This window comes from Eschrichtius robustus, chromosome 19 (assembly GCF_028021215.1).
Source record: "Eschrichtius robustus isolate mEscRob2 chromosome 19, mEscRob2.pri, whole genome shotgun sequence".
NCBI lineage: Eukaryota > Metazoa > Chordata > Mammalia > Artiodactyla > Eschrichtiidae > Eschrichtius > Eschrichtius robustus.
In genome coordinates this window covers 31876350-31903816 of record NC_090842.1, presented here as the reverse complement: position 1 = coordinate 31903816, position 27467 = coordinate 31876350, and the positions used below count along the sequence as shown (strand labels likewise).

At 34.8% G+C, this 27467-nt stretch overlaps 1 protein-coding gene across 17 annotated transcripts in view; it reads left to right on the top strand.

The window, feature by feature from the left end:
- CHD9 (chromodomain helicase DNA binding protein 9) overlaps nt 1–27467 on the top strand; it is a 244201-nt gene that overhangs the window by 127921 nt on the left and 88813 nt on the right. For 16 of the 17 annotated variants that reach the window (XM_068529053.1, XM_068529054.1, XM_068529051.1 and 13 more), the window contains 7 exons: nt 10994–11105; nt 14697–14843; nt 15783–15851; nt 15935–15990; nt 16673–16790; nt 19752–19838; nt 20068–20205. In XM_068529053.1, coding sequence (XP_068385154.1) covers nt 10994–11105; nt 14697–14843; nt 15783–15851; nt 15935–15990; nt 16673–16790; nt 19752–19838; nt 20068–20205 — 727 coding nt within the window. Of the gene's footprint in view, nt 1–10993; nt 11106–11829; nt 11888–14696; nt 14844–15782; nt 15852–15934; nt 15991–16672; nt 16791–19751; nt 19839–20067; nt 20206–27467 lie in introns of those variants that run through there. The other variant, XM_068529065.1, reaches the window with a different exon arrangement.

Sequence of the window (27467 nt, the reverse complement as noted above, 5' to 3'; positions counted from 1 at the left end):
AGAGATATACGCAGAATAGTGGTACCATTTGAAAGCGTATTTAAAAATAATGCATAAAATAAGAGAAAAATCGGTAGAGAACCCTCAAGAGTTACAGTAAGTTTAAATTGGTGGGTGGGGGGGGGGAGATAACTAGAGGCAAAAGATAACAGAAGTGAACCTGGTTCAAGAAAAAACAATATATAAGGGGAAATTAGAAATAATTAAATTGTAATAGAGAAACATGGATTTCTGAAAAATGTGGATTAATATGTAGGGAATAGTAATACAGTAGAGTATCTGACGTATTCTGTGATATTTGTATTTTTGTTAAAAATAGGTAGATTATTAACAAATTATTTTAATATTGCACAGCATGATCAATTTAGTATTTGTTTTTAGAGATAGCATTCTTGAGAAAAGAGGTGAGAATTGTATTGGAAACATATTTCCATGGCGAGGTATTAAGTAATTGACAGAAAAAAAAAACTTGGGAGTGGATGACTTTTTGATAGAGGAATTTATAAGTTGCAAGCAAGTAAAAGTGAAGCTTGCCCATATATTATTAAGCTGTTGGAGTGAAACAGTTTCTTGATCATCTTTATCAGACAACCAAAGATTATTATCATGTTGGAGGAAAAAGCATGGCTGGAAATGAAATTCATATACAATCTAGAGTTCTATATTGGTCACTTGAAATATTTCATTACTGTGCTTTCCAATAAGCCCCACTACATTTTATAATTTTGAATTTGCCATTTTTAATTTTTCTGCGAAGAAGCATCATTTAAATAGTTAAGTTTACTTGCATCATTTTAATTAATAATATTTCATGATGTATTAAATGTTTTCTTGTAAAGATTTTGTTTTTCTATGAGTTTTAGAAGAATTGAACTTTTGCTAATATCAGATGATTTATATCAGATAAAATTAAAGAGAATGTGTGCTGGAACTTAACAATGAGCAATGTGAAATATAAATTTCAAAAGTAACTAGATTTGTAGACAATAAGTTATGGTTGATATATAGTCAGAGTTGGTGCTTATTTAATCCACATATGTGATGTGATATAATCTAGGAATACTAATCGGAAGAAAACCAATACTGCCTTGCCTCTGCTTGCTAGTGTGCTTGAAACCTTTTCAGTTTTTCTGTCACTTTCATAGATTAATTTTTTTTAATACAAGGAATAGAGTGTCCTTTTCAGAGACTTTAATATAGTCTCATTTAATCTTTACAACAATTCTGTGAGTTAGATTGGGCATGCAGTATGATAATGTGGTTAAGTTCTTTGACTTTGGAACCAGTTGCACTTATTCAGATTTCCCCTTTGTCACAAGCAGTGTGACCTCGGACAAATACTTAACCTCTCCAAGTTTTAGTTTCCTCAGACATAAAATGAGGATAATGATAGTGCTTGCCTTATAGTGTTATTTTGAGGATGAAATGATTTAATAACACTTAAAGCATATAGAGCAATACCTGTTAATAATGTTAGCCATTATTTTCTGAAAACATAAATAACATATAGCTATTTAAGGAAAAAGCCAAGGCCGGGAGCCATGCCCCTTCCTTCAAGCCTAAACTCTCACCTATCTGCCTAGGTTCTCTTTCCATTAAAGCCCTGTTCCTAATAAGATGAATTTAAAAATCAAGCAGACAAATGAAAACAAACAGTTGCTACCTGGTAAGAAGGATAATAGGTTAACTTATTAATGTTGTTTTTTTCTTTCATATGAGAATGCCTCTGTTTATCAGGTTAGCTAGAGTAGCATTTAGGACAGGTAAATTTTGTTTTGAAATATGCTTGGAGTTTGAAAGGAGTTACATGGTTATGTGGAAGAGTGTAAATTGAAATGGAAATGGCCGGTGGAAAATGAAGAGTGAGGTAGGACTGGAAACAACCTTCTATTTTGACATTTTTCTTGATCTTGGCAGTCAGGTTCTAACAAGCTGCCTTTCAAGTAGAAGAGCAGGTATTTCTTTAATAATGGTCGGTACATAATAGATGCTCCATGAATGGGAGGGAATGAATTTTATGGAATGAATGAATGAATGAATGGAAGATTAAATATTAAATGATGCCAAATGGTTGTGTTTGATTTGTTAAATCAAGATTAGAAATGGCAGGCTAATCCTTCATTAAATCACAGGGACAAAACTAATGGTTTAGTAATAGTAGAGAGTTAAATTCTAAAATAAATTCATTCTAAGACTTCTGGTAGAATTGTCTTATTCGGCTCTCTTCGGTTTTAGATTATGTAATAAAATATCACATGATTTGATTGAAGCATTTTTAGATTTATGTTTTATAACTTTGACATTTAAACTATGTTTCCATGTTCTCAGTTATAATTTACTTCTTGCATTAGATTATCAGACTGACAAGTAGAATGCCTTTGACACTTTAAAATGCTCTTGTGGCCCTGTAAATTTAATCAGTAAAGGTACTTCATGATTAAAAGTAAAAAAATACTTTTTTGTATTATTCATAATTATTCTTTCTGTTTGTTACAAGAATGGGAGTTATCAGGTGCTACAAGTAGCTTTTCTCTTTAGTTAAAGCAGAAAACATCTAAATTAGGAAATATTTATCAAATCAAGTTGGAATTAAGGGTGTCATGTTATAAAGAAAAAACAGTAAAACATTAAATTAGATCTGGAAATTATATTGTGCCCTTCTTTGCGATAGTCATTCTGAACCCCCAAGAAGGAAGAAGCAAAATAACATTTATTAATTACCTACCATCATGTGTATACATAGATATGTATGTGTGTATTTTTAAACAAAACGAACATGTATGTCCACATGTATGTCTAGAGAGAGACACTTACATCTAAATAATAATATAAGGGAAAAATAATATGAACAAAGTCTGAAGGGAAAATAAGATGAATCATCAGAAATTGGGAATAATCACTTTATAGTCCATGTTAATAAAGTAACAGATGAGACCCTGATTGCAAGTATTCAAAATAATAAGAATTTACTATCTGTTTGGATAAAATATAAATGTATTAATTAATTAATTGTTTTTGGCATATGATAAAAAAGCACTTTGAAAATATATGGTATAAATTTATTATATATATTTTAATTATTAATCATGCCATAAGTAGTCTCTATGTAAGTACTATAATTTTTAAATGCCAAGAAGATAAAATGTTTTATTGATTTCACTCCTTACATCTAAACTTAAAGTCAGTGAAAATCTGAAACGTATTCATCTGCAGAAAGAATTGATATATACATTATGTATTATTATGAATTTAATTAAGATTTACAGGTCCATTTTTAAGATTTATACCTTTACATAAGATGTATTACTAAGGTTTATCATTAGCAAATGATGTGCTGTTATTTCATTGAATCTAAAATGTCATTGATTATAAGACACACCATTATTTTATATGTCAGTAAGAAAGAAAAAAATATATTGCCAGTTAAAACTATGGCATATCTTTGTTAATTAGATGAATGTTTGTTTCATAGATGTTAACATGTGTATCTTAGGACACTGAAGTAAAGTATTTGATTTTAATGTTCCTATTTTGTCAGTATTTTTAAGCATAAATGTCGTTTTCTTTTTTTGAAAAGAAGAAATAAGTTTTTTAAAGAATAAAAATTAAACTGTGCTGATAAATATACTATGGTTAATACTTAGCTAATACTTCACCTTAGTGGCTATATGAAACAACTCAGTGAAGTAACTTTTTGAAGAAAATGACGTTCAATCTTAAACAGGAAGTGATTGATTGATTGATTTTACTTTATTTTATTTTATTTTTTGGCTGCGCCCCCCGGCATGCAGGACCTTAGTTCCCTGACCAGGGATTGAACCCGTGCCCCCTGCAGTGGAAGCACGGAGACCTAACCACTGGACCACCAGGGAATTCGCTAAACAGGAAGTGATTTACAATCCAAGTTACCAAAAATTTACCGTACAATACTGCTTTCACAAATTTAAGGATTAACTAAAATAAAGAACCACTTTAAAACTTGTTTTTTCCAGATGAGTTTAAGCTAGAGTCTTGAATTGAACTTTAAACTGGAGTGATTGCATCAAGTTAAATGTGTTTCTTCATCTAAAAAAAAAAAAAATACACACATATATATTTTATGGCTTTAAAAATAACCCCAGTGCCTTCCACTGGGCTTTGTAAAAAAATTATAATGTAAAATAGTATTTTTGCTTGTTTCCTTTACTTATGATGAACTGGATGTATTAATTACAACAAATGGACTAATTGGATAAGATTCATTGTTTGTCCAGTTATTGCAGTGAGAGAATCTACAGGGGGCAACTGCAGATTGACGCTGTGTAGAATGCAGCTTGTTACACAGCCTCCATGAGTAACATGTGGGCAGGATTTAGATGAGTGCATAAATTACATCTGAAAATCAAATATAAACGTCAAGTATAAACACTGAGGTTTTCTAGTGCCTGTACTTGTCAAATGAATTAACATTTCAAATTTATACTTATACTTAGTTTGAAATTGCCCTTTGCTGTCTGAAATAAGTTATGTTTTAATATTTAGTTCTTTTACATGCCTGAATATCTGTTGCTGCAGTTCGCTAACATTGATAACAGATCCCTTTCATGTTTTAAAAAACAAAACTTGCATAAAGCCTTTATTATTAATACAGTCTGTATTATTTTGTTGCTTTACTCTGTGGTATTTCTAAGAATAGCAAATGATCAATTTGTAGAATGCACGTATAATGAAATTTTAGAATTTTATTTTAGTTTAATATAGTCAACTCCTTGTAATTCATGATGGAAGAATGGAATGCTCTTTGGTAATTGGGTCTTTTACTGAGCTGAAATTATCTTATTTCTTCTACTTTTGGATCATCTGATTTCCTTCAGATAACATTTATGGCTATCAGTTGTCATTGTACAGGCAATAGAAATTTCTGGTTGTTCAAAAGTCAATAAATTTAACCTTAATGATTTTCTACAGATAATGTAGTTTCATAATTCTCTTTATTCATTAAAATATATTTATTGATATTAAATATCTATTGACTGGTTGAAGTATAGTGTCATTTTATGTTAAAATGAATAAGATATGTTGGAAATAGTAGAGTAGGAGTAAAGAGACCTTTATTGTCTTTTACTGGACTTGTGATTTTGGCAGTTTGTTCTCTCTTTCAGGGCTAAAGTTTCCCTGTTAGTTTGGTGGGACCAATGTCTGCCTCGCCTGTGAGGATCAACTGAGATATTATAGACAAAAGCACTTTGAAATTTTAAGTGTTCTATAAGTATAGAACAGTTTCATTATCCTGAATATTTGTTCCTAGAGTTTTCTTCACTAATTATTTTGAGCCAGTGGTTCCCAAACCTGGTGAGAATTTTTTTAAAGTCTGATTGGGGAATCCCACTTACTAGATGAGAATTCTGGAGTTGGAACCTACAAATCTGGGGTTTTGTTTTGTTCTGTTAGTTTTTATTTTGAACTAGTCTCACACTTGCAAAAATAGGTCAGAGTTCCCTTAGGCTCTTCACCCAGCTTCCTCAAATGTTAATATCTTATGTAACCTAAGCACAATGATCAAAATCAGGAAGTAAGCACTTACACAATTCTGTTAACTGATTTACAGACCTCATGCAGATTGTGTCAGTTGTTCCATTTTTGGGAGCCAGGATCCAGTTAAGGATCCTACATTTCATTTTGTTGTCTTATCTCCTTACACTCCTCCATTTTGGAATAATTCTTCAGTCTTTGTCTTTAATGACACTTTCAACTTTGAAGCATACTAGCCAGTTATTTTGTAGAATGTCTCTCAGTTTGGGTTTGTCTTATTTTTCTCATCTGGAATCTATTTTTAACAAACAAGCTTCTAATGAAGCCTGCCTCACAGATTTAGGAATTACTGATCAGTACCAACCAAATGTTTGTTCTTCTTTGTAGTTTCACTTATATACCATTTTAGAACATATAATAAACTGATATGACTTCATTGTTTTCAAGAATCAATGTTCTGTGTAAGTAACCATAGTATGTGTATATGTACGTATGTGTGTGTGTGTGTGTGTATATGTGTATATATATATATTTTTAAACTAAGAATTATGTCAGTCAAGAATGACTTCAAGCTTTTAGAATCAACTTTTTTCCTACAATGGAAATGTACCTTTTTTGAACAGAATGGGCATATGTAAATATTTTGGATTTCAGAAGTTTAGTAGGAAACTATTACGTTTGAAATAGCTCTTACAAAGTTACAATTTGAAAAATATCTTTGCATGGGTTAAGGATCGTTAATGAGTTTATGAAATAAGATGCTAGTCCAGGCCTACAGGAAAATATTGGGAGAAAAATGCAGAATATATGAAAAATAAGATTTGAGGTCTTTCTTAAACATTTATTTAGTTTTGGTTGCGTTGGGTCTTTGTTGCTGCGCGCGGGCTTTCTCTAGCGGCGAGCGAGGGCTACTCTTCGTCGCGGTGCGCGGGCTTCCCATCGTGGTGGCTTCTCTTGTTGCGGAGCACGGGCTTCTAGGCAGGCGGGCTTCAGTAGTTGTGGCGCACGGGCTTAGCTGCTCCACGGCATGTGGGATCTTCCCGGACCAGGGCTCGAACCCGTGTCCCCTGCATGGGCAGGAGAATTCTCAACTACTGCGCCACCGGGGAAGTCCCTCTTTTTTTGTTTTAAGTACAATTTTCAAATAATATAATGAAGGTTAATCTAAGGTATTAGAGGAAACGTTTATATCTAACCTCCACCAAAAAGGGTGAATGTTTAAGATTGCTTTGGTAGCACCTAGTATTTAGGCAACGTTTATTTATAAAAATATTGTTTAAGCAGCTTAGTCCACTGTCCTTAGAGAGTTTGCACTTAATTACTTTATACTACTAGAAGGGAAAAGTGCAGCCTCTTCATAGTCATAAATACAAAAAAAAAAATAAAATATCTCTGCTCCTGATTTCATTGAAGTTTTTATTCAGTGGGATTTGAGTCTTGACGCACAGATGCCACACAGATACCATATCAGAATATGTATACAGAATTTATTTAGCCTGCCAAACACTGAGAAAATTCCTTTTTAATCAGTGTATTGATGGGTATTAACAGACCTTGATCTGTATTTCACAGGAAATTGTTATTTAAGTAACTGAACTTTCCTGTCACTAGTGTTGTCCTCATCGACAAACTAGTCTAAAATATGCATTTAGGTTTGGAGATGGATAGCAAATGGGGGAGTGCATGAAAACTATTTCTACCAATCAGTTTACTTTGAGTTGTCCCTTACCTTGCCACTGAAAATCATCTGCACAAGTACTTGAGGTTATATTAAATAACCACAAGTAGCATAATGGTTACCCTTAGGAGGAGGTTGTTGCTTGAAGAGAAAGCATGACAGGAGACTGCTGGGAAACCAGTGATGTCTTGTTTCTTGATCTAGGATCTGGCTATATATTTATGTTCAGTTTGAGAAAATTCACTGAGCTGTATGTACTCTCTTGATGTGTGCACGTTTCTGAATTTACATTATACTGTAATATTAGTACATTATTAGTTTTAGGAAAAGTGAGGGATTGCATTTGGGGCCATTTTGAGATTTTAATGTCTGTGGGATATCCATACGGATGTGTCCAATAAACAGTTGGTTTATTGAATGGATCTGAAGTTTGGGGAACGGTCTGAACTGGAGATACGAGATTTGAGAATCTTCAGCTTCTAAGTGGTTGTTAAGAATAGATTAAATTAAATTTCCTGGGATAGTATATAGAGAGGGAAGAAGGCTGAAGACAGAAATTTGAGAAATACCAAAGTTTAAGGGACTGGCAGAACAAACTGAATCCTGCTGAAAATCAACATCCTAAGAGAAGAAGAGCCGAAGAAGTTAAGTGAGAACCAGGAGAATGTTGGGTCATGAATCCAAGGGTGCAGATAAGGAAAAAGTGATTAGTTATGTGTTGGTAGGTAAAATTTTAGAATTTCCATCAGATTTGGCATTACAGGGGTCATTTGTGGCCTTAGACTTTTAGGAGTTCAGAAACATTAGGAGTTTAGTGAGGCATATTTAATTTCTATTTCAGTTCTTACTGTGATATGACTTTAAACAGGTAATTTAATTTCTCTAAGCCTCAATTTCCTCTTCTTATAAAATTTGCCTGTCAGAGTTGTATGACCATGACGTGAGAGAACACATGTAAAACCAGCAGAGGCTGACCCAGTAAACACTGAATAAATGGAAGCTATGAATATGAAAAGTAGTTTTAAGACTTCAGATTATAGTGGGTTGAAGAACGAAAGAAACAGTATAGATGACTTTTTTGAGAACTGTGGATAAGGAGGAGGACAATCATGTGGTATCTAATAGTAGATATGACCTCAAGGGAGATTTTTATTTTAGGAGGGAAACCAGAGTAAAGGAATAGGGACCAGAAGACTGAGGAAATGACCAATGAAAGCAGGGAGAGGGAATAGCATATAACTATGGTTGGTTCCTTAATGTTGTTCCAGAGTATCTTTTTGTACTTCCTCTGATTTCCCGGTTCCAACATAAGCTATATGTTTGCTCGTATTTATTTCACATACTCAGAAAAGTGCAAGTGAGATACCAAGTAAGAATTACCATTATCCTGTTGAAGGTGGTGATCAAACCAATATGAGAATACCCTGGGGATAAATCATTCTAGAATTTTTTTCTCACCTCTCATCATCCAGTCAGTAACCAAGTCCTGTTGTTTCTGCTTCCAGAATGAAAAATTGTGTCTTCCTTTCCCTCTTCACCCACACTACCATGGCCCTATATTTCACTCTACATCTCTCTCACCTGAATTGTCAGTCTTATCGCTGGTTTCCCTGGCTTGCATTTCACTTCCTTCTGGTTGCATTGCTCCCTCGTTTAAAATTCATTTTTCCCCCAGTTTTATTGAGATGTAGTTGACATATCACAGTGTATTAGTTTAAGGTATACAACATAATGATTTGATGTGTGTATATATTGTGAAACTATTACAACAGTAAGTTTAGTTAACATCTTATCACCTCACATAGTTATATAGTTTTTTCTTGTGATGAGAACTTTTTAAGATGTACCCAGCAACTTTCAAGTATATAATTCAGTATTATTAACTATAGTCACCATGCTGTTTACATCCCCAGAATGCTTAAAATTCTTACATCTTCCAGTTGGCTTATTTTTTTTCATTCATTCAAAAATATCTCAGTGCCATTTGTTGTCAGTCGTGAACTAGACAGATTTCTTTTAAATTCCTGCCATGTGGCGCTTAAAGCTGAGCTTAAACTAAAACATTAACTCCTTGCATGTAATATAAGGTCTTCTGTGATCTTGACCCATCTCCTCCTGTAGTACTTTGTGTGTTTCTGACATGCTCTTATCATTGCTTATTCTCATTCTTCTGCAATGCACCCTACCTTTTCTTTTCACTACTTGTTGGACTCTCTTTCATCATTCAGTTCCCTATCTCAAACTTTACCTTTTCTGTAAAGCCTCCTTTACTCTTCAGTAAACATAAAGATTTCTCCCTTTGTCTTCACATTACATCTTGTGCTAACTTCCTCTTTAGCATTTTAGCTGGGATCATATTCTAACAATGATGTGTTAAGGTTGGGAACCGTGTCCACTCTATCTTCAAATCCTAGAACCTAGGAAAGTGCCTGGCATATCACAGTTAGATATAGTTACCATTAGCTGAGAAATTACTGTGTGTTAAAGGCTGTGCTCAGATATGTATTATCCCACTTAATTCTCAACGACAATAGAACTAGCTATTGTAATATCCCTATTTTACAGGCAAGGAAGCTATGAAGTAATTTGCCTAGTGTCCCACAGATAGGTAAATGGTGAAGTCAAGCTTTAAATCTTTGAAACTGTGATTTCAAAGTGCTTGCTCTTAACCTTCAAGTTCTCCAACATTAGTAAATAATTATTGAAAAAATTTTTGATATATTTCCGATATATCGTACCTGAAAGTAAATATTTGGGGAGTTTTCTATGTTTGAAATACAGAAATCTAAAGTAGAGTTTTCCAGGGACTTCCCTGGCAGTCCAGTGGTTAAAACTTCACCTTCCAATGCAGAGGGTGCGGGTTCAATCCCTGGTCGGCGAACTAAGATCCCACATGCCTCGGGGCCAAAAATCCAAAACATAAAACAGAATCAGTATTGTAACAAGTTCAATAAAGACTTTAAAAAATGGTCCACATTAAAAAAATCTTTTAAAAAAAAAAAAAATAGAGTTTTCCTGATGGTGCTTGAAGATCATTCCGTCTCATCCGTTGAACCAGATATGGAAATGTGGGATGTACTTCTGTGTACTTTTATCTTTGATCAGGAAAAAACATAGAAAAAGTATTTTTATTTTAGACATTTAGAGTCAGTGTGTGTTAATATACATATATATATACATGTATATATTAGAGAATGTAAACATATACATACTATAGAAATATAAAAAAATAAAAGAAAGTTCTTACTCTTTAGGAACATATAGTATAGCTAAGAAAAGCCTTAACATAAGTGAAATAATCAAAGAACAATCAATTGGTAAAGTGTTTTAAGTAAGGGAGAAACTACTATAGGGTAGAAAGAAGTGTAGAGGCTTTTGGTGAATAGGCGGGATTCAAAGGAATTGAGTGGAATTCGAAATAAATAGGAGGTAGAAGGAAAAAAAATCCCTCATTCCAAACCTACAAGATAATAAAATAAATGAATTACTTTAATTATTTAATAGTTATATCACCTTACATTTTTCTCATGAAAAATAATCTTGAGCCTAAAGAAACAAGTGATAGAATTGGTCTGCCTTTCTTTGCTTAGAAATATGTTAACTGTAGTACTGGTTTGTATTTGTTCCATTGGAATAGAGTTTATCATGTGAAAATGTCATTATGGATTTCATGATAAATATCATCTTTGGTTAGACATTCAAGTGATACAAAATGGAGGGAAGTTTATCATGGGAATCTTAATTTGCCCCAAAATGGAAAAGTACAAAGAGATCTTACTGTTTACTCTCTTTCTCTTGAAACAGCAAACTCATTATTACATTGGGTAAGAAGCAAAAAAGAAAGAATGAGTCTTCAGATGAAATATCTGATGCAGAGCAGGTGCCACAGCATGCATTCAAAGAGGAAGACTCTCAAGTGAGTATTAAAATTTTTTCTGAGAAATGAAGCAGTGGCAGAATTATTTAGATAGCATAATATTATTTTATGGATATTTGTACTATAGTTTAGTGGTAAAAATACATTTTATTGTATGGTAGAACTTATATGACAGCATTATTACAGTATGGTCCTAGTAGTATTCCCATAGAATGTTAGACCTGGGAGGAAACTTACACATCCTCTCCAAACCCTCTCAGTTTTCAGATAATGAAACTGAAGCCCAGAGAGTTTAAGTAACAATCCAAAGTCCCTGGTGGCTTTTAACATGGAGAAGTATCCAGTGATATTACCCTGTACTTACGGAGTACTTTTGAATGAATTTAATGCTGGAGATATTAATTTTAAAAGTCACATACAAATGATAAAGCAAATGGGTTGAATCATTCCTAGAGATAATTCCTTTGGTCTGCTTCTATTGAAGAAAAGTTAAACAACTATATTAAAAATCCCCTAATGTAGACAAAGATACTGTGCATTTTCCTTTTTCTTTCTTTTTGTTTTTGAATAGCTGTATATTCAAAATAACCTTGTGAAGTTAAAAAAAAAAAAAATATATATATATATAGTGAAGGTCATAATAAGTCAGGCCACCCTCTGCTTTCTAATAATTAAAGAACGACTGTAGGCCGTAGGGGTGGTGGCATTTGTTGCATTATGGGGCCAGAAAGCCCCTGAATGGCCTTTCTTCTTCCTTATGCAGCTTCTTATCCAATGGGAGAGTAGTGGCTCAAGGCTCCTGGGCTGCTGCAAGAGTTGAGGTAAGGGCAGTGACTAAAGCTCCTAACATTATATGGCCTGGCTTTTTCTTCATATGTTATCCTTAACTTAGGCAAACTTATAATTATTCGACATGAGAAAATTTAGTTAAATTTTTACTAAAATAATGCTGGCCATTTTTCCATTATGTAATTAACAAACAATGAAATGGTAGAATAGGTTAACATGCACATTTTTTCCATACTTTTCACTGTAGTTAATTAGGTTGCTTTGACAGATGTGTTGCTTTAACACAAAAAATTTAATGGGGAAGGAAAAAAGAATTTTCTACTAAACAATTATAAATCTATATTATTGATATATTTAAATATATTATTATATAAATGATGTATAAATATATAAAAGTAGCTTTCAACCACAATGGATTGTCAAGATTTGAAGGCTTGAAAAGTAATATAAGGTTTAGAGTCAGGTCGAAATCTGAACACATGATTATCATACTTAATTTTTTACCTAATAGAGTGTAATGCAGTAGTCTAACTCTATTTAGAGACTTAAATTATTTTAAAAAGCCCCTATAGCACATTTTATTAGGATTATTATAGGAAACAAGTGATATCATAACAAACTATTCAGTCATTTAAAAGCATAATGTTTCTGACCTCTTATGTAAAGTGCTGTTGACTGATCTATTAAAGCCTTTAAGACATAAGAAGAAAAAAGCTAGAAAAAAGAAATATGAAGAAAGAATTTGTCACTGTTTTAAATTGTCCTTCGAAAAACATTATGAAGAAAGAAAGCCAAAAATATCCACATTAGCCTAAAATGCCGACATTCAAATTAGCTTTGTATTTTTAAAGTAGTAGAACTATTGTATGACAGAGAAAGTTAATTGGTGAGAGTGGTACCTTACTTGGCTTTGCCTAATATGTAACTATATGCTCTAGTGGAATGTAAGTTATGACAAAATCAGCTCATAGAGTTGAAAAACTCAGAGTTTTTTTAATTACTCAGAGACTGATAAAGTCTTCATAGAATGAGGGAGCAGTTTACAGTAAGTGGCTCTCATTCTGTCTTGTGAAAAATTACCTGAATGTGCACTTTTGTGAGTTGAAAGGATTCTTTCAGACCACTTGCTTACTACTTACTCAGGACTGTGTGTGGCATCTCAAAGTACCAGTAGATGCCTAAGTGACCAGAAAGGAAACTTTAATGCTGAAATCATCTACAGAATCTTCTAAAAGTACACTGAATTATTCCCAAACTTCATTATTTAAAAGATTTGTGCCTAGTGAGACATAACATTGGTTATATAGGTTATTGTTAGAATAATAAATGTCATGAATGGTTATTAATTTAAACTGTTCTTGAGCATTAAGAACTATATGATGCCTGTAATCGAACTCCAAACATTCCTTTAGCCTAGTATTAGATTCGAGATCCATAGAATTTTCTCTCCCAGGGAATAATAAATATTTCATATCTTTTCCAAAACAGGATGTGGGAAAATTGGGTTTCTTAAGAAGTTAAGTCTTAAGAAGTTCTTAAGTCTTAAGAAGTTTCTTATAACTTTTGTATGCCACCTTCCTGTCTCCCATAATGACAAAATTGTTATCTTGAGTTTTGAAAATGTAAATATCTTCATGGCTAAGAGATGGTGACCCATCCTAATCGAGGCATGGAATTTTTCTACTACATTTGGCTGAACTACCTCTCCACAGTAGTGCCTTTCTTTCTCTCAATATTCCACTACTCTCAAGAGAAAGAGGCACTGCGTCCTTTCTGGATGCAAATAACAGTTTGTACCCACACTGCTGCACTGATTCAGTTTTGTCATAGCAACGGAAGTATGAAAGACCTCCCAAATAGAAGACATTGGCAGAAACCAAAAGGAGAACACATGGGTTATTCTCTTGGTTGCATCTGGGGGGAATGCCATGGGAGTTACTAAATACACAGAAGAATAGTAAAAGGAAGAAGGAGTATTGAGCAGTAGAACAGTTGGCTGAGATGCCTCCATCCACGAGATTTTAGGGAGGTGAGCAAAAGCAAACCTAAGTCCTTTGGGATTTTCAAGCCATTGTGAGATTTGTCTTTATAGTGGGAACATCAAATATTTGATATTTAGGGAGGTAAGTAAAGCCATGCACATTTGATACCTGATTTTAAATCATTCAGATTATTATTAAAATTACGTTGCTACACATAATACTTTCTGAAAAGCTTACTTCTGTTTTTATTATAGTGGTGTTCTTTATTTTTAAGGGAAGCTAGTAAAGGTAGTAAAACACTGGTTCCTCCATTCACGTTTAATTTTTTGGTAGATTTCATACTTTGTTATTTTCTGTATCTCTTTTAAAACATTTTATATTATTTTGGGGTTTTTTTTAATCTGTTTTAAACACAAGTTCATGGGTTTTGTGTCAAATATTATTTAATTTCTTCTTTTAGTTTTATGCCCCTGATTAATTATTTAACCAACATTCATCTGATGTGTACTTTTTAGGTTTGGGGGCAAAAACTGTGAAAGTATTAACAGTTTAAACTATGTGTTTCCCAAGCTGTGAAATAGTTAAGTAAAAAGAAACCTTTTTATTCTTAACAATTTCTAAAGAAAAGTAATAAAGGTATTATTAGTAATCATTGTTACTTGACACTTTAGGAAGTAAAACTAAAGGTTGTAAACCTTTGGCAAAGGGCAAATTATAATCTTCCTTTAATTAAGAGGAAAAATTAGAAAAGATGAATGTTGAATACAGTTTTGAAAATTTAATGTACAAAATTGCCACACTAGAAATAATTTTTTTCCTTTAAAATAATCATATATATGCTCCTTATTGTTCATTACAGAAAAGAAGATCAAATCGACAAATTAAAAGAAAAAAATATGCAGAAGATGCAGAAGGGAAACAATCTGAAGAAGAGGTTAAAGGCTCTATAAAAATAAAAAAGCATTCAGCTCCTTTACCTGGTGAACAGCCTTTACAGTTATTTGTGGTAAGACAGATTTTGGATTATGACAAAAAACATTTTAAACCAATGTAAAGTTTTAAAAATATTTTCATTATCTTTCCCCCTAAAACCTGCCCCAGCTTTTCCTCCTAGATTCCGTACTGTAGTTAATAGAACCATTAGTTATTCAGATCAGAAACCTAGGGATTTGTTCTCTCTTTTTTTTATCTTTGCTTCTTCGTCCAATTTTTTACTACATTTTTCACTTCCTAAATATATATTCCTGAAACTCCTCCAAGCTCTATCCTTCTTGCAGAATATTTCTAAGTTACAAGCCTAATCACAGTACTTTTCCACTGAAAACTCCTCTAATGGTGTCCTAAGTCAGAAAAAAATGAAAATACACTTTTCAGCATAACTTATAAAGCCTTTTGTATGGATTTTTTGGCCTTATGTCCTTCCACTTCTCTCCACTCAGTCCTCTGGTTTTATGAACATAGTTGTCTAAATGCCATGTTTTGACACCTTTGTGTCTTTGCATATGCATTTTCCTCTTTGTAAAGTTCTTTTACTCTCCCTTATCTGGGTTGTAAACCAACCACTTATCTGCTAGCTGAGGGATCTGGCACCTTGGACAAGAACTTACCTTCTCTATGCCTGAGCTTCCTAATCTGCAAAATGGAGATGATAATAGTACCTACTTTATAGTGTATTTGCAAGGATTAAATTAGTTAATATATGTAAAATGTTTAGAATAATGCCTAACACATTAAAAAGCACCATATGTTTACTATGATGATGATGCCAATAATGACGAGGACAGTAACAGCAATTGATATTTTTCATTTTCGTATTCCTAACATTTAACATGGTCCCTGGAACGTGTTAAATATCTGTTTGTTGAATTTTAGTATATTCATAAACAGAGTGGCAACTGAAGTGTTTTCAGAATGTGTCATCATACATTTTTCCTCCCTCACATAGGAGAATCCGAGTGAAGAAGATGCTGCAATTGTGGACAAAATACTATCTTCTAGAATTATAAAAAAGGAAGTAAGTAATGATATGTTACATTTTACACTTTATATTCCATGGCCTGATCATAAAAGTCGTAATTATTGAATTTATTTTCTTAGATATCACCTGGAGTGATGATTGATACAGAAGAATTTTTTGTAAAATACAAGAATTAGTAAGTATTTGAGTTAGAAAAGTAATAGAAAGGTATTTAAATATGAATTAATATTTTAAGTATATTAAGAAATTATGATTTTTATTTTATCTGCATTTTAAAATATTTTAATACTTATTATTGCAGGAACTTAAAAATTATTAAAAAGTGAAAAGATTTTGAAAACATTTCATGTTAAAATTGAGTGTTTTATTTTTTCCCAGAAAACATTACTTATAAACATCAAAATGCAGTAATATTTATAAATTACACTTTTACAAATTACAGACATTATCCATCATATTTATATTGTTGAACTTTTCAGATTTTGTTCAAGTTTTTCTTACACTTTGGTGAAGGAAGGTATTTTAAATAAAATTACATTGGTTTCAAAACAAGTTAGCTTTCTGATCATGACAAAATGATTATAATGAAGTAATAAACTAAAAGTCATATTTTGTTACCCTTATGATTCAATTTACCATTCTGTTTCCATATGGCAAATTGCAGACCTTTAGATCACAGTGGCTTTATTTTAGTAATCATATGGAGTCTACTGACATTAAATGAAATGATGAACTACCTATTTGTAAAGTTGAAGATAATATTTTGTTTTAGAGGCTGTGATTAAAAATAAATCTATAGAAACTCAAAACATGTTTTTCTATATCATTCTAATATATTGCTTTTATAAAAATTTTAGCTCCTATCTTCACTGTGAGTGGGCCACAGAACAGCAGCTTCTGAAAGATAAAAGGATCCAGCAGAAAATCAAACGATTCAAATTGAGACAAGCACAAAGAGCACATTTTTTTGCAGACGTAAGGGAAAAAAAAAGACTATTATGTGTTGAACTCTGAACACATGTAGTATTATGTATCAAAAATTTAAGTATTATTCATTTTAATTCTTAGGCTTCCTCTTACGATATTTGAATATAAATGCTATCTACATATTTTTTCTTTCCCTAAATTTAGCTTGGAAAATAGCTAAAACAGAAACAGTGATAATTCAGAATGGTAGATAACTCTTGTATTTTTAAATTAGCATGTATTTCAATACTTTTTAGAGTTGAATGTGAGTGTGTTAATATCTTAAAGTATTTTATCAGCAAAGTTCTTCAAGAAATGGAAATGGTAGCATAGCAAATAAATGGAAAAGAAGATTTTCCAGTATGTGAAATATATTGCATATTTTCTGTATCATCTTTGTGTATGCATGAACAGAACCGCATTGGAAAAATTCATTAACCTTTCCAGGCCTCACTAAAAAGTCCTATGTCCTTTCCTGCTCTAAATTTTTTTTCATTTTCCTTTTAATAGACTTTATAATTTTTTTATTTTACTTTTTATTTTTTTAAGTTTTGGCTGCGTAGCGCAACATGTGGGATCTTAGTTCCCTGACCAGGGATCGAACCTGCACCCCCTTCATTTGAAATGCGGAGTCTTAACCACTGGGCCACCAGAGAAGTCCCTTAATAGACTTTTTTAGAGCAGTTTTAGATTCATCTAAATTTTTTTGACTTTTTATTTGAAAAGTTTAGTACAACAAATTCCCACATATATTTTAACTAGGTTCCCTAAATGTTAACATTTTACCATGTTTTCTTTGTCATTAACATTAATTCTCCTTTTGTCTCTGTGCACCCCTCTCTCTCTCTTTCTGCCTCTGCCTTTCTCCCATGCACATAACATTTTTTTCTAAACCATTTGAAAATTAAGCCTCAATTTCAGTATTTTCTAGAAACAGTCTTACATAATAATAGTATAATTAACATTGATGTAGTACTCTTACCTCACCTATAGACCTTATTCATACTTCACTAATTGTTCCACTAGTATTTTTATAGCAAAAAAAAAAGTGTGTGTGTATATGCTTATTCTGGTCCAGAATGCAATCCTGCAGCATATACTGCATTTAGTTGTCATGTCTTCTTTATCAATATTTCTTTGTTTTTCATTACTTGGACACTTTTTAAAGAATTTAGGTGGTTTATTTTGTATCACGTCCCTCAATTTGGGGTTATCTGATGTTTCCTCAGCTTCAGGTCATGCATTATTTAAAAGAACACTACAGAGATGATGCAGCAGCATTCTCAGTGTATCATATCAGGAGGTACATGATACCTATTTGCCCAATTACTGGTGGTGTTAACTTTAATCACTAGATAATGGTTGGTATCTTATGGCAGATTTTTTCCACCATGAAGCTATTGTTATTTCTTTGTAATTATAAAATCTACTTCAAAAATTTGATGACTAAAATGACCTGTCAGTTTTTGGATGCTGGGAGGTCCTCAAAAATTTCTCACTTCCTCACTCTGATACAGAAGTTTCTAATGAGCTGAAGATTTTACAAATACTTAACTAATAATCTTCTAATTTTTCATGAAGATTAGGTACATTCATGACCCAGGTACAGGATAAACTGGAGCTGTGCAGATTTTCTTAGAATACCTTATTACCATTCTGGTGCTGGGCAGTGCTCTTTGTTACCAAGTGTGTCTTGTACATGGAGGTGATAGTATTGCTCAGGAAAGGATTAAGATAGTGAGGAGAACTAAAGGCAGAGCCATGGAGTACTATAACATTTAGAGGTTAAACAGAGGAGGAGAAGCAGCAAAGATAGCTGAGATGGGCTTTTGGAAGTAAGACTTTGAGGACTGGGTAGGAATTAGCCAAGCAGACAAGAGAAGGAACAGCAATCTATTCAGAAGAGAGAAAAATGAGTATAAAACCATGAAGGTGTGACAGAACATGGAGTTTAAAAAGCATCTGTTTTTGTACTCTAAAGCATGAAATCTGGGGTACAGCTGTGTCAAGCAGTAGGAGATGAGGCTGGAGGAAAAGGTATGAGCCTTTTTATTCCACAGAAACTGATTTGGACTTGGTTCCCAAACAGGGGAGAGTCATTGAAGGATTTGAAGCAAGGGAGCAATATATGATTTATATTTGAGAAAGAGTACTGTGGGGACAGTGTGAAAATAAATTAAAGGGAGGCAAGACAGTGGTTGGTGACTAGTTAGGAAGTTATTTGTAAAGATCCAAGTAAGAAGTGATGAAGCAGTGAGAATGAGGAAGGAGGAACCAATTTGAGTTTCAGATAAAAGTAGGATCTGTGTGAATTGATGAGTTAAGAGATGTGGGAGATTAAAAAAGAGAAGGAATCTAAGATGACTTCTCCATTGCTGGCTTGTGTAACTGGGAGTAGGATGTGAAGTTGGTGCTGTGTTACTGTTAACCCAGTTAGAAAATACAGGAAGAAGTGTAGGTTGAAGAGTAAATGGGTGCACTCGAGTGTGAGGTAGCTCAGAGAGTTTGCATTTAGTTAGGTAAGGGGGTCTTGAGCACAAGAACCATCAGTAGATAAAGAGTGTTTGATACAAATGAGACAGGAGCCTCCAGGTCGGGTGATTAGTCTTCAACTCTTGGACCTGAGGAAAGTAGTAAAACAAAGGTAAAGGAGAGCCTCTTTCCAAAAGAGGCTCCCTTTCGGAAATTTTTAAAGAGCACATCTTCTAGAGTAACTTACTTGTCTGGAGTACCTATTTTTTAGTGCTGTTTAGTTGAGTTTTTTATATATAACATGGTGATTCATAATATAGACAAATATCCTAGCAATCTTTTTGAAATTAAAATGGAAGTATTCCATTTTTTGGAAATTTAATTAAAATCAAACTTATGTGTTTGTTCTATAGTGAATAGCTAGTAAATTTGTCTTTATTTCACTTTCATCTTTCTACTTCTTTATCATATATCAATTAAGTTACTTATTAATTTTAGATGGAAGAAGAACCATTTAACCCAGACTACGTTGAAGTAGACAGAGTATTAGAAGTCTCTTTTTGTGAAGATAAAGATACTGGTGAGGTAAATATTTGGTAGAAATATTTTTTAAGTAAGTAAGAAAAACCTAAAGACTTCCAAATATTAAAGCATTACTTTTTTAAAGTTAATGACCTAAAAACACCATAAAAAGTTTCATAAGTTTTTACCGATGTAGGTTAATATATTTAAACTATTTCTGGGGATTCTCAATTTAAACTATTTCTTACTATTCTTTTTCAAAATGGTAAAATGAAAAAAAATTTTTTTACAGCCTGTTATTTACTACTTAGTAAAGTGGTGCTCATTACCATATGAAGATAGTACTTGGGAACTAAAAGAAGATGTAGATCTTGCAAAAATAGAAGAGTTTGAACAGTTGCAAGCTTCACGGCCTGACACGAGACATTTGGTAAGACCATGCCTTAGCATCATAAAATCTTAGCATTTCTTTATTCAACAGATTTAATGTAATTTTTGAAATTTTAATTTACTCTGGTATGCAATTAATATTGTATTTTAAAAATTACTACATAGTATCTTATGTATGTTAATTTAACTATTCCTCCATTAGTGGATACTCCAGTGTTTTGCTATTATAAACAATGTTACATTGAACACTGAGCCCTCGTAAGATAAATCAGAAGTATAATTGTTTGGCATTCAAAAGTTTGATAAGTATTTCCTTTTAAATTTCCCTCTTTCCTGCAAATACTTCTGCCTCATCTTAAGTTTAAAACTTTCCCACTACTTTTTCTCTCGGGTCATTTATAAAAATGTCAAGAATACCAGTTTCAGCTCTAAGCAGAGTTATGAATTCTCTATCAAAGAAAAATCCTTATTATACCCACCTTTCCCTTGTTTTCTGTAAACCAGTTATTTCTTCATAACTAAATAGTTCTTCTACTTCCATAGTAGCTTTATTTTTAGAAAAACCTTTTGTATAGAATATTGTTAAAGGCCTACATAGTGGGGCGGAGTCAAAATGGCAGCGTGGGAGGACATGGAGTTTGCGTCTCCCCACAACTAGGGCACCTGCCAGACGCTGGTGGGGGACCTCAACACCCAAGGAGATGGGAGGAACCCCCAAGCGACCGGGTAGGATGTGGGGGATTGTGAGGGGGGAGGAGAAGTGGAGGCCAGACAGGACTGGGACCCCTGAGGGGTGCTGGGAGAGGGGAGGGGTTCCCACGCCTGGAGGGACCCTCGGAGGCTTGGAGGATCAGGGGAGTGCGCCTAGCATTTCCCCTTCCCAATTGGGCCCCAGGAAGCCTGCTGGGCTCCTGGGCTGGTCTCCGGCCCTCCGAGGCCCCCTCCAGGCCGCGTGGATCCTAGGCGCGTAGGAGGGAGGCAGGGGGAGAAGAGGACAGGTGGACGGGGAGGGGCCCTCCGGGATTAGAGGCTCTGGGGAGGCACGGGGGCGCATTTCCCCCAGCCACTTTGGCCCCAAGCCTGCTGGACTCCCAAGGCTGGTCGTCCATTCTCCAGGGTCCCCTCCGGCCTCGTGGGTCCTAGGGATGTAGGAGGGAAGGAGGAGGAGAGGCAGCAGGGGGGACCCTCCAGGACCATGGGATCAGGAGAAGTGCCTCGGGTGTTTCCCCTGCACTCGGCCACGGTAAGCCTGTTAGGCTTCCTGGTCTGGTCCCCTGCCTTCTGGGGGCCCCCTCTGGCCGTGTGGGTCCTAGGGGCCTGGGTGGGGGAGAAGATGAGAGGCCAACAGGGAGGGCACCATCTGCGATTGGAGGATCAGGGGGAACGCACCTATCATTTCCTCTGCCTACTCGGGCCCAGGGAGACTGCTGGGGTCCCGGACCTGATCCTCCACCCTCCAAGGCCAGAGGCACTCCTAGGCCCCTCCTGCTGTGGTTGAACCTAAGCCTGATCACCCCCCATGGCCTTTTCCAGCCCTGTGGGTCCTAAGAATAGGCCCCACCCACCACCTAAACCCTGCCCCTGCCTAAGCCCTGCCCCCCACAGCCAAGGCCTTTTCCGGCTTTTTTTTTCCCCCCTGCCACCCTGCACAGCTTACAGGATCTTGGTTCACGAGCTGGGGGTCAGGCCTGAGCTCCTACAGTGGGAGTTCTGAGTCCAAACCACTGGACTAACAGAGAACCTCAGACCCCAGGGAATATTCACTGGAGTGAGATCTCCCGGAGGTCCTCATCTCGGCATCAAGACCCATCTCTACCCAGCAGCCTATGAACTCCAGTGCTGGAAGCCTCAGGCCAAACAACCAGTAAGATAGGAAACAATCCCACCCATCAAAAAAAAAAAAAAAAAGTGAAAAGACAAAAATACATGTCACAGATGAAGGAGCAAGGTAAAAACCTACAAGACCAAATAAATGAAGAGGAAATAGGCAACCTACCTGAAAAAGAATTCAGAGTAATGATAGTAAAGATGATCCAGAATCTCAGAAATAGAATGGAGGCACGGATTGAGAAAGTACAAGAAATGTCTAACAAAGATCTAGAAGAACTAAAGAACAAACAAACAGAGATGAACAACACAATAACTGAAATGAAAAATACACTAAAAGGAATGAGTAACAGAATAACTGAGGCAGAAGAACGAATAAGTGAGCTGGAAGACAGAATGGTGGAAATAACTGCCTAGGAACAGAATAAACAAAAAAGAATGAAAAGAATTGAAGACAATCTCAGAGACCTCTGGGACCACAATAAACACACCAACATTCAAATTATAGGGGTCCCAGAAGAAGAAGAGAAGAAGAATGGGTCTGAGAAAATATTTGAAGAGATTATAGTGGAAAACTTCCCTAATATGGGAAAGGAAATAGTCACCCAAGTCCAGGAAGGGCAGAGAGTCCCATACAGGATAAACCCTAAGAGAAACACACCAAGACATATTAATCAAACTAACAAAAATTAAATTCAAAGAAAAAATATTAAAAGCAACAAGGGAAAAGGAAAAAATAACATACAAAGGAATCCCCATAAGGTTATCGGCTGATTTTTCAGCACAAACTCTGCAGGCCAGAAGGGAGTGGCAGGATATACTTAAAGTGATGAAAGAGAAAAACCTACAACCAAGATTACTCTACCCAGCAAGGATCTCATTCAGATTCAATGGAGAAATCAAAAGCTTTACAGACAAGCAAAAGCTAAGAGAATTCAGCACCACCAAACCAGCTCTACAACAAATGCTAAAGGAACTTCTTTAGGCGGGAAATACAAGAGAAGAAAAAGACCCACAAAAACAAACCCAAAACAATTAAGAAAATGGTCATAGGAACATACATATCGATAATAACCTTGAATGTAAATGGATTAAATGCTCCAACCAAAAGACACAGACTGGCTGAATGGATACAAAAACAAGGCCTGTATGTACGCTGTCTATAAGAGACCCACCTCAGACCTAAGGATACATACAGACTGAAAGTGAAGGGTGGAAAAAGATATGCCATGCAAATGAAAATTAAAAGAAAGCTGGAGTAGCAATACTCATATCAGGTAAAATAGACTTTAAGACTGTTACGAGAGATAAGGAAGGGCACTACATAATGATCAAGGGATCAATCAAAGAAGAAGACATAACAATTATAAATATATAGGCACCCAACACAGGAGCACCTCAATACATAAGGCAAACGCTAACAACCATAAAAGGGGAGATAGATAGCAACACAATAATAGGGGGACTTTAACCCCCCACTTACACCAATGGAGAGATCATCCAAATAGAAAATAAATAAGGAAACACAAGTGTTAAATGACACAGTAGACCAGATAGATTTAATTGATATTTATAGGGCATTCCACCTGCAAGTGGCAGAATACACTTTCTTCTCAAGTGCACATGGAACATTCTCCAGGATAGATCACATCTTGGGTCACAAATCAAGCCTCAGAAAATTTAAGAAAATTGAAATCGTATCAAGCATCCTTTCTGACCACAACACTATGAGATTAGAATTCAATTACAGGAAAAAACTGTAAAAAACACAAATACATGGTGGCTAAACAGTGCACTACTAAACAACCAGGAGATCACTGAAGAAATCAAAGAAGAAATTAAAAAATACATGGAAACAAATGACAAGGAAAGCATGACAGCTCTAAATCTATGGGGTGCAGCAAAAGCAGTTCTAACAGGGAATTCATAGCAATTCAATCTCACCTCAAGAAACCAGAAGAATCTCAAACAATCTAACCTTACACCTAAAGCGGCTAGAGAAAGAAGAAAAAAGAAAACCTAAAGTCAGTAGAAGGAAAGAAATCATAAAGATCAGAGCAGAAATAAATGAAATAGAAATGAAGGAAACAATAGCAAAGATCAGTAATACTAGAAGTTGGTTCTTTGAGAAGATAAACAAAATTGATACACCTTTAGCCAGACTCATCAAAAAAAAAAAAGGGGGGGGAGAGGATGCAAATCAATAAAATTAGAAATGAAGAAGGAGAAATCACAACTGGCACCACAGAAATGCAAAGGATTACAAGAAACTATTACAACTATATGGCAATAAAAAGGACAACCACGAAGAAATGGACAAATTCTTGGAAAGGTACAATTTTCCAAGACTGAACCAGGAAGAATTAGAAAATATAAACAGACCTATCACAAGTAATGAAATTGAAACTGGAATTAAAAATCTTCCAACAAACAAAAGCCCAGGACTAGATGGCTTCACAGGTGAATTCTATCAAACATTTAGAGAATAGCTAACACTTATCCTTCTCAAACTCTTCCAAAAAATTGCAGAGGGAGGAACACCCCCAAATTCATTCTACAAGGTCACCATCACCCTGATACCAAAACCAGACAAAGATACCACAAAAAAAGAAAATTACAGACCAATATCACTGATGAACATAGATGCAAAAATCCTGAACAAAATACTGGCAAACAGAATCCAACAACACATTAAAAGGATCATATACCATGATCAAGTGGGACTTATCGCAGGAATGCAAGGATTCTTCAATATATGCAAGCAATCAGTGTGATAGACCATATTAACAAATTAAGGAATAAAAACCACATGATCATCTCAATAGATGCAGAAAAAGCTTTTGACAAAATTCAACACCGATTTATGATAATAACTCTCCAGAAAATGGGCATAGAGGGAACCTATCTCAACGTAATAAAGGCCATATATGACAAACCCACAACAAACATTATTATTCTCAATGGTGAAAAACTGAAAGCATTTCCACTAAGATCAGGAACAAGACAAGGATGTCCACTCTCACCACTCTTATCCAACATAGTTTTGGAAGTCCTAGTCACAGCAGTCAGAGAAGAAAAAGAAAAGGAATCCAAATTTGAAAAGAGGAAGTAAAACTCACTGTTTGCAGATGAAATGATACTATACATTCGAACATCCTAAAGATGCCGCCAGAAAACTACCAGAACTAATCAGTGAATTTGGTAAGGTTGCAGGTTGCAAAATTAATGCACAGAAATGTCTTGCATTCCAATACACTAACAATGAAAACACAGAGAAATTAAGGAAACAATCCCATTTACCTTCTCAACAAAAAGAATAAAATACCTAGGAATAAACCTACCAAAGGAAGCAAAAGACTTGTACTCGGAAAACAATAAAACACTGATGAAAGAAATCAAACATGACATAAACAGATGGAGAAATATACCATGTTCTTGAATTGGAAGAATCAACATTGTGAACATGACTATATTACCCATAGCAATCTACAGATTCAATGCAATCCCTATCAAACTACCAATGGCATTCTTCACAGAATTAGAACAAAAAAATCTTAAAATTTGTATGGAAACACAAAAGACCCTGAGAAAGAAAAACAGAGCTGGGGAGGAATCAGGCTCCCTGACTTCAAACTATACCACAAATCTACAGTAATCGGACAGTGTGGTACTGGCACAAAAACAGAAATATAGATCAGTGGTACAGGATAGAAAGCCCAGAGGTAAACCCACGCACATATGGTCACCTTATCTTTGACAAAGGAGGCAAAAGTATACAATGGAAAAAAGACAGCTTCTCCAGTAAGTGGTGCTGGGAAAACTGGACAGCTACATGTAAAAGAATGAAATTAGAACACTCTCTAACACAATACACAAAAGTAAACTCAAAATGGATTAAAGACCTAAATGTAAGACTGGACACTATAAAACTCTTAGAGGAAAACATAGGAAAAACACTCTTTGACATAAATCACAGTGAGATCTTTTTTGACCCACCTCTCAGAGTAATGAAAGTAAAAACAAAAATAAACAAATGAGACCTAATTAAACTTAAAAGCTTTTGCACAGCAAAGGAAACCATAAATAAGACAAAAAGACAACCCTCAGAATGTGAGAAACTATTTGCAAATGAAGCAGTGGACAAAGGATTAATCTCCAAAATATACAAACAGCTCATGGAGCTCAATATCTAGAAACAAACAACCCAATTAAAAAATGGGCAGAAGACCTAAATAGACGTTTCACCAAAGAAGACATACAGATTGCCAGCAAACACATGAAAAGATGCTCAACATCACTAATCATTATAGAGATGCAAATCAAAACCACAATGAGGTATCACCTCACACCAGTCAGAATGGCCATCATCAAAAAAGTCTACAAACAATAAATGCTGGAAAGGGTGTGGAGAAAAGGGAACCCTTTTGGACTGTTAGTGGGAATGTACATTGATACAGCCACTGTGGAGGTTCCTTAAAAAACTAAAAATAGAACTACCATATGACCCAGCAATCCCAATACTGGGCATATACCCTGAGAAAACCGTAATTCAAAGACACGTGTACCGCAATGTTCATTGCTGCACTATTTACAGTAGCCAGGATATGGAAACAATCTAAATGTCCACGGCAGATGACTGGATAAAGAAGGTGTGGTACATATATACAATGGAATATTACTCAGCCATAAAAAGGAACGAAAGTAGATCATTTGTAGAGATGTGGATGGACCTAGAGCCTGTCATACAGAGTGAAGTAAGCCAGAAAGAGAAAAACAAATATCGTATATTAGCACATATATGTGGAATCTAGAAAAATGGTACAGATGAACCTATTTGCAGGGTAGGAATCGAGATGTAGACAGAGAATGGACATGTGGACACAGAGCGGGAGGGGAGGGTGGGACGAATTGGGAGTTTAGGTTTGACATAAATACACTACCATGTGTAGAATAGCTGGCTAGTGGGAACCTGCTGTATAGCACAGGAAGCTCAGCTCGGTGCTCTGTGACCACCTAGATGGGTAGGATGGGGGGAGGTGGAGGGAGGTCCAAGAGGGAGGGGATATAGGTATACATATAGCTGATTTCACTTCATTGTACAGCAGAAACTAACACAACATCATAAAGCAATTATACTCCAATAAAAAAAAAAAAGGCCTACATAAGTTAAGTACACTGATTTTTTATTGATACATCTGTGTCTCTTCCCTGCTCAAAAAAAAAAAAAACTTGAGTCAGTTATTGATTTTTCTAGTACAAAGACTACAGAATTCTGGAAGGCGATGATGGCAAGTTGTGATATTTTAATAATTATATATTTTTTTATTGTCATGTGAATCCAGTTTGGGGAGCCAACCAAAAGAAATTCACGTCAAAGAGACATACTATGATTTTATTAAATATTTTGGCCAGTCCTCTTTCAAATATAATTTGGTCATAGAAATTTCTTCCTTCACTAAAGAGGGAGTTTATGCA